General features: G+C 34.0%; 1 protein-coding gene and 1 pseudogene across 1 annotated transcript; one reads left to right on the top strand and one right to left on the bottom strand.

Annotated features, from left to right (window-relative positions):
* Window positions 1–3,382: 3,382 nt before the first annotated feature.
* Window positions 3,383–4,801, bottom strand: LOC126701438 (protein FAR-RED ELONGATED HYPOCOTYL 3-like). Its single transcript, XM_050399565.1, has 2 exons — window positions 4,601–4,801; window positions 3,383–4,177 (listed from the first exon to the last, which is right to left on the bottom strand). Exons 1-2 carry the CDS (start codon window positions 4,799–4,801, stop codon window positions 3,383–3,385), a joined length of 996 nt encoding a protein of 331 aa, XP_050255522.1.
* A 1,925-nt stretch (window positions 4,802–6,726) lies between these two features.
* On the top strand, window positions 6,727–7,231 carry LOC126714060 (uncharacterized; annotated as a pseudogene).
* The last annotated feature ends 1,437 nt before the right edge of the window (window positions 7,232–8,668 follow it).

The following is an 8,668-nucleotide window of genomic DNA, read 5'->3' as shown; positions in this document are numbered from 1 at the left end:
TGTACAAGTGACTTTTACGTTTTTTTTTCATTTTTTGTTTTTAGAACTCGTGAGTGATGCTGCATTAACGTCGGAACTTGGTATGTCCACACCAACACCTATTGAAGTTGATGGTTGAAGATTGCTCTGTGCTCTTTGGATAGGTGGTATTGATGTTGATATGTACACTTTTTGATATGCATAGTTGTACACTTTGGATATGTACATTTTTTGCTATTAGACACTAGTAGACAGTGGCCTACATATATATATGGGCTTTTATTTTGAGCTTTGATAGTGGCCTATACATAATACATAGACAATATATGATATATTAGGCAATAGGCAATGACATATGGCCAATTTATTTTGAGTCTTTGGCCAAATATTAAATATGGACAGTGTATATGTTGACATTGACATTGACATATAGCCAATTTATTTTGAGTCTTTGGCTATAATGCTATTATGTAGGTATTGATATATGGACAATATGTGGACATTGACATATTACTAATGAAGTAATGAAATATGCACTAGTTATTTTATTTTGACTTGTACAATTTATTTTTTAATCTTGTTTGTATTTGATGGGTGCTTGTAACAAGTTACAGATTAGTTTGAGGCTTTGAGTACTAGAGCAATTTTTTGCTCTAGATTATTTCTGGATTTGTGAATCTGTTTTGACAGGTGCTTGTGCAAATGTATTGTGGACAGGTTATATCATGTTGATAGGTTATTTTTGGATTTATGAATATGTGATGTGTATTTTAATGAGTATAATAGAAGCTCTAAAGAAGGTTATGAATTTATGATAGGTTGTGATTTATGAATCTGCTATATGTGTTGTATTTTTGGATTTATGAATTTGTAACAGGTTATTATTATTATTTTTTTTTTTGAAGAATCTGCTATAATGTGTATTTCTAGATTTATGTGGAGCAAAAGAAAGTTATGAAAAATTTAAAATGCAAAACAGGTTGTGATTTTTTTCTTGTTTGTAAAATGCTTTATGGATGTATAAAAAGCCCCAAAAATGGCCAAAATAGGAAAGGCCTGAATCTGGGCCAAAAGGGCCAAAACAGAAAGCTAAAAAGACCCAAAGATGGCCATTACCAAAATAGCCAAAACAGAAAGCTAAAAAAGACCCAAAGATGGCCATTACCAAAATAGAGAAGGCCCAAATCTGGGCCACAACTGGTTCCTAACAAAGGCCAAAACAGGTTTCTAAAAAAAGACTTAATTAGAGCATAATAGGGCCATAAAATAAGAGGCTTGAATATTGCATTTAATAAAAAAAAAAAAAAAAAAAAAAAAAAAAAAAAAAGCCCAAACTAAAAATTTTTGGAAAAAAAAACTAAAGGCCCAATTGACCCAAACTCCAGGCCCAAAAACCGAAACCGACCGAAACCGAAATCGACGGTTTTTCAACTATTTCGGTCGGTTTTGGTTGAGACTTTTAAAAACCGAAAATTTCAGTTTCGGTTGGCCGAATAAAAAAAACCGACCGAACCGAACCAATTACAGCCCTACTTGTTATGTGATCAAAGTGTACATATTAATAATATTTGTTCATTTTTTGTATTAAATACTCTTATTGTTTACTCTGTTGGATTGAATTTTGATTGTAATGCCAAGTAACTCATAGGGGTGCAACCCAAGTACATAGATTAGCTGAGCAATGTAAAAGAAAGTGATTAACTGGCTCCCTTACCAATTTGCAATGCAAGTACACAGAGTTCACATGAATGTGCATTTAACCAAAAACCAAGTGATTTGCATTTTGGCCTTAAACTGCTTTGCACATGTTAAATCCATAAAAGCAACATCGTTTGGATTTCAAATTTGATTCACAAATTCAAAATTTAAATAGTGCAATGGCAACTAGATTGCTTTATTGCAAAATACATTATATTCACTGATGACATTGGGTACTTGCCTTAGAAACATACACTAAATTTTAAACTCAAAATTCCTTAGTGAGAGTGGAAACAAAAGAAAAATTGTCACACCAATTAACATGCATACAGCTCCAAGCTTGGCTTATTTATATAATTTTTTTCCCCAAACAGCAACACTTATATATAAAAACAACAACTCCTGCCTAGACAAAAACTGAACACTATCTATAGCAAAGAGGGAAACTGATCCACTCCTAATAGCATAACAATTATGTAGAAAACAACAACTTCTGCAGAAACACAAACAATACATCCAAAACCTTTAAAACAAAACAAGACAATCTGCTACAAAATGTGCAATACCGGACCTATTCTGCAGAAACAGTAATTATGTAGAAAAACAAAACAATTTCTGCAACAACAAATAATTATGTAGAAATTAACACCATGCAGAGATACATCAGACATGCAAGTTAAGTATTCTTTCCAAATAATAAAAAATCTGAACATTTGAATGTGACCAAATGTGACTAAGTTTTGGACCATCAAAACTCCAGTCCTAAACTAGGAAAATTACAAAACAAGAGCACTTAATCTTAACATGTGTCATAGATTATAAAATATGATCCTAAACTAGAAAAATAGCTTGACTTTATGAACCATCTCATTCCATCCACTTGTAACACTTTCTTGAATCAAGGGACCTCCACTTGCAACACTTCCTTGAGTCAAGAGACCTCATGCACCATTAATTTTGTCATTGGAGCCTACAACACTTAATATACTCTTAAAATGTGATGTTAATGCAACACTTGTTGATGAGCCTCCCTGATGTGATGTATAACTTATAGAAGCCGACTACAAAAAAACCAATTACACATTACACATATCACAATCTTAGCATTAAAATTATCAAATCATGCATTTAAACTATTATTAATATCAAAGTAAAATATATAATTGTAAATATCTTTACCATTAAAAGTTGTGTAAAACTAGTAATATTTCCGAAAGAGATATCCTCAGTTTTCTTTTGTGCCGTGATGTCATGTGCATATATTTCCTGTAAAAATTGTACTTGTTTAGCCACAATAATAGTATACTACATTAATGTGTAAAAATAAAATAGAATGGTGAAAATAAGGATAATTTAGAAGATTACCTCGTGCACTTTTCTTTTCTTTGTTTGCTTCTTTAATGTGCCTTCCTTTGGTTTCGACATCTTTTCTATCCATGATTTCGTCCTATGCTTTTTATTACGATAAATCTCCATTTTCTTTATCTCTTTTGGTACAATCGTAATCGAAGCACATAATTGATCTTCTTTGTTTGCAAAATTGGTGGAAGGCCTAATGATGTCTTCTTCTACATTAGCTTTGCAATTCCTAAGGTCACAAAGTTTTTTTTTTCAAATTTGCAATTGCTAAGCTTAGAATATTATGGTCTTCTTTAGTTTCACGTGCCTCATTCACCAATTGAATATATTTTGGACATAAATCTCGTTACCGATCTACATATTCCAGTTGAGTATCTGGCTTAATGTTATGTGTTGTGCAATTTTTTCTGCTTCCATCTTTTGCATCTCTTCTCCACCTCTTCATGATATATTTATTAAGAATCAACTTGATATCCAATACATCAAGAACTTTCAAACCATGCCTACATAAAATACCAAATGACTCAAACTTTCTGCAACTACAAGATAGAGTCTCATCTAATGGATTCCACATGACTTCATATTTTCCATCTTGATTGAAAACTCCAACCACATAACTATGTGTTTGACTCACATTGCGTTCTAGGATGGAAAGTGTCATTACCTCTTCAACTTTTGTCTGAAATAAATCAAACAACGTAGGCGTGTACACTGTTATTACTTGGTTAAGCATAGGAGAACCTTTGAGCCTCAATCTTGGAAATTTATGTCTAGAGTTGTATTCTGCTTCTAACTCCTTATCCCGTTTTTGATTTTCAACTCTTTCAAAATGAGTGAAAAACTCTACTATATTGAGATCAATACGCAAGCAATCCTTCAAGTCAACATTGAAACTATCACTAAGTTGGGTTGTCTTCATTTCTGCAGTGAAAGTTCTCTTAACATATGCTTGGGCCCATTTTTCCTTCAATTTAAATGGACCAATTAGCCATTTATTTTCACGAAAATCGTACTTATCCAGTATTTCATTCCAAGCTGTAAGAAACTCATCTTCACCATCATACTCATAGATACATGCTAAGAAATCATCGTTAAATTGAGACTCATTTTTGAGTAAATGACCTAAGTGTCTCTCAGCATTCTACCACATATGCCAACTACACAGTGCATGATATGTCTTAGGCATGACTACTTTTATTGTAGCTGACATTGCTGCATCTTGATATGTGAAAATAATGATTGGTTTCTTTTCAGACATTACTTCTAAGGTCTTAAATAACCATACAAAATATTCAATCGTTTCATCATATAAAAGTGCACCTCCAAATACAACAGTTTCTCTATGGTGATTGAGACCCAAAAATACTCTAAGTGGTCTTGCATCTCTATTTGTACTATACGTTGTATCAAACGTTATTACATCACCGAAGTGGCTATGGTCAATGATCATTCTTGCATCGGCTCAAAAGATATTAGTAATCAACTCTTCACAGTCCAATTGAGTAGCGAAATAATATGAAGAATTTTCCTTAAGTTGACGACTGAAATATCTTCCCAAGCTAACAGCTTCCCCATGCTCCATGTCTCTCTGTCGCTTAATGCAAAAATAGTTTTTATGATCTTGCTTGGTAAAACCAAGATTATCATATCCACCAACTTGCTTACTAAGAAACTCATAAGATTGCTTTAATCTTAATCCCGATTCATGTGCCAAATCAATTTCAATAGCATGAGTTGCAGCCACTTTCCATTGTGATGGCATCATGTGTATAGTTGATGGGAGGTGGAGATAGTGGTTATGCTCAGCAATAAATTCATTCGCCACATATTTTTTACTATCTCAATTAAGTACAATAACCAAACGTGCTTCATAACCACATCTTGTTTCTGTTCGTGGATTCTTTATATTCTGATCTCTCTTGTCTTTGCCTCAAACTCCCTCATTTGCACACACAAATCTCCTTGAAGTAACCACTCCAGTCTTTTTACATTTATTTACATACTCTTTTCTAATACTAAAACCAGCCTTTCTGCCATATTCATTATAAAAATCATATGCAATCCCATCTGCTTCAAATTCCATCCCTTTAAATGGGGTAGATTCCATGGGCACATTAGAAGGATTATGTATTCCCATCATTATCCCTAGAAAAAATTGATCATAAATTTATTATAACTTTCACCTATCATTTGTTTTCAAAACAGAGATGATGTAAAAAAAAAAGAGACAAAGTAAAAATGAAAGAGTAGCCAAAGTAAAAATGAAAGAGTCATTGGAAGCAAGGGAAAATTTGGCTACTGAATGAGCAGTAGAGTTACGGCATCTACTAATCCAACTAAAATTGCAAGAAACAAAAGACATAGCCAAGTCTTGAATGTCAGCAATCAAATGGGAAATAGACCAGGCAGAACAGAGACCATAGGTGTGGATAGACCAGGCAATCAAATATGCCATATACTAATAAAGATTCAATCTTTATCTCAAAAAAATAAAAAAGATACCCCAAGAATCATCCAGCCATTATAAAGATTCAATCTTTATCTCAAAAAATTAAAAATAAAAGTTCAAATAGACTCTAACTTGCATCCAGCCATCAAAACAACAATATAAACTCACCAAGACAACAATATAAATGCAGAAAAATGAGACGGACTCCAAGAATCATCTAGCCATTATAAAGATTCAATCTTTATATCAAAAAATTAAAAATAAAAGTTCAAATAGACTCTAACTTGCATCCAGCCATCAAAACAACAATATAAATTCACCAAGACAACAATATAAATGCAGAAAAATGAGATGGACTCCAAGAATCATCTATCCATTATAAAGATTCAATCTTTATCTCAAAAAATAAAAAATAAAAATTCAGATAGACTCTAACTTACATCCAGCCACCGAAACAATAATATAAACTCACTAAGACAACAATATAAATGCATAAAAATGATCAAACATCAAATAAGATAACCATAAACAAGTTTTACGGATATACCTCTGTTTTGGCAAGATAGAAACAGAGATGTGCTCTGAACTTGTTCTCTGAACCTTTGAACGTGTTCTTTGAAGCTTTGAACGTACACATTTGGTTCACTTTTCCCTCCTAAAAGAGCTCTCTCTCTCTCTCTCTCTCTCTCTCTCTCTCTCTCTCTCTCTCTCTCTCTCTCTCTCTCTCTCTCTCTCTCTCTCTCTCTCTCTCTCTTTTCTTTTCTTTTTTTCAGTAGAATTTGTCCGGTTGAGTTAAAGAGCCCTCTAGTTTAAGTGTTTAACTACAGTTAAGTGTGCGTTTACATTTTAATTGACGTGACATGTTTTTGACCCTTGATAGTTTTCAAAAAGATCTTGTCTGTAAAATGGACACTCTCCATTTCAAAGGTAAATTGAGAGGATCCGAATCTACTCACTTGACATCACATATGACTAGAGTGGATGGCAAGGGACTTTGCACACCCAAGCCGCCAGGAAAAGAGGGGCCGGTTCGATAGGGATTTTCCCTTGTGGCTTGTGCCCATGGAGGGGATCCGGAGCTCGAGTGAGCAACTATATACAAATGTTTCAAACATCACATCACCTTCGAAATCAAAGTAAGGCCCACAGGCCCCACACTTTTTATTATACAGCAGACCCTGACCATGAAACCAAGAGCAAGAAGAATAACAAAGACACACTGAGTACTCAGAAATCAAAAGATGGAGAAGATAGAGCACACAACAGTAGCCACAAATGGCATAAACATGCACGTAGCGTCAATAGGGACAGGCCCAGTCATACTCTTTCTCCACGGCTTTCCTGAGTTCTGATGCTCATGGCGCCACCAGCTTCTCTTCCTGTCCTCCCATGGCTACCGCTGCATCGCCCCGACCTCCGCGGATATGGCGACACTGATGCCCCGCCCTCTTTCTCCTCCTACACCTCGTTCCACATTGTTGGTGACCTTATTTGCCTGCTTGACCATTTGGGTATCGACCAGGTCTTCTTGGTGGGTCATGACTTGGGAGCTACGATGGCCTGGCACTTTGCTGGTTCAGGCCAGACCGAGTGAAAGCTGTGGTCAACTTGAGCGTGCCATTTTTTCCCAGGAACCCAGCCATAAAGTTTGTGGATGGCTTGAGAGCTTCATTAGGTGATGACTATTATTATTGCTGGTTTCAGGTAATTCTGTTACCCTAATCAATCAATCATTTATCGTGCACCATTTGAAAATAAAGATGGATTTTATTTTTCATTTTAAAATGATTTGAATAAAATATGAAAAGTGAAATTTCTTTTATTGATAAAATTTATGAATAGATTAGAATCACGTTACATAGTATGTGTTTAGATCCGGCTGTTGCGTTTTGAATTTAAGTTTCTTCTTCTTTTTTCTTTTTTTTTTCTTTTTTTTTTTTCCTCTACTGTTGCGCACACGTTTAGGGGGACAAATGGCTACTATTCATTAACTTTTATTAATATAAAGTCATCAAAACTCCAATTTATTCGAAAAAATTAAATTGACACTTTGAGTATAGTGAAATTAATTATATTTACTGTTCCTGATTTTAAAGAAATAACATTCAACCCCCAAAATGATAAGAATAAGTGACATTTCACCTTTCTTTTGGAATAGAGTATCAATTGTTTTGATTATCTGGTGTTGAAAATGGGTGGAGTACGCAAAATAAATTTATTAGTGAAATTAGATTTGTGATTGGAAATTCGGAAAGACTATAGGCAATTCAAAAGTGAAGTATAGTTTTAAAAACCAAACTAGACCGGCTAATTGTACCGATTCAATAGGAATCGGGCACCAATTCGGTTTGATAAAAACCTCTAAAATCGACCAAAACTAAGAACCAAGAGCAAAAACAATTTTTTGACCGTACCGGTTTTTGAAACCATGTCAATGGAGTATAGAGTTCAATCTTTATAGTTGGTGGGAAATCAATTAAAGATCAATCAATTAGTTTGTTTATGATTTTGCAATAAATTCTACTTTGTCTTTTGACCATATATTAGGGTTCAATTTGGTTTGAAGACCTCCTAAATTTACACATCATCACTATTTTCTTTTGGATAAATTTTGGTAACTTACCCTAAAGTTTGAGTTAATGACAACCAAGTCTAAAACATTTCAAAACTAACCAACTTGGTCTCTAAACACCGTTAGGTCTATTAGTCATTCTAACACATTTCGTCTCTCTCTCTCTCTCTCTCTCTCCTTGCTTTAATTCTCTCTTCTCTCTCCGTGTATATACCAAACTCATACTAAATCAGCAAAACCACCACCTCACCACCGTTGTTAAAAAGCCCACCACCACAAACAAATCTTACACACACTAACTAATTTAGACATACATACACAAATTCATATACACATGGCATAAATAACATTTATACGAGCGGTACATCCAAACCCATTTGAAATCAACCCTAAAATCCCCTTTTTCAAACCCTAATAGCCAAGCTCCTCAAAATTAAAAAATAAAATAAAATAAAAAACTCATAGTACACTGTACACCATCTTACAAACTCAATTCAAAATCACTAAATCCCTATAGCCAACCAAAAACCCAATCCCTAAATTATCCAAACCAAAAACTATATACAAAAGAGGGTTTCGGCCAAAAACAACAAGAGAAAATAAATGAGAAA

Source organism: Quercus robur, chromosome 1, assembly GCF_932294415.1.
Source record: "Quercus robur chromosome 1, dhQueRobu3.1, whole genome shotgun sequence".
Lineage (NCBI taxonomy): Eukaryota > Viridiplantae > Streptophyta > Magnoliopsida > Fagales > Fagaceae > Quercus > Quercus robur.
Note: the sequence above shows the minus strand (reverse complement) of the source record. Positions and strands in the feature narration are given on the sequence as shown.

Bases quoted from the DNA above. Each gene is read 5' to 3' on its own strand.
- LOC126701438 (XM_050399565.1), bottom strand. From the start codon at position 4,801: ATGATGCCATCACAATGGAAAGTGGCTGCAACTCATGCTATTGAAATT. The intron at 4,178-4,600 runs GTTAGCTTGGGA...CATATGTGGTAG, and splicing joins ACATGGAGCATGGGGAAGCT to AATGCTGAGAGACACTTAGG.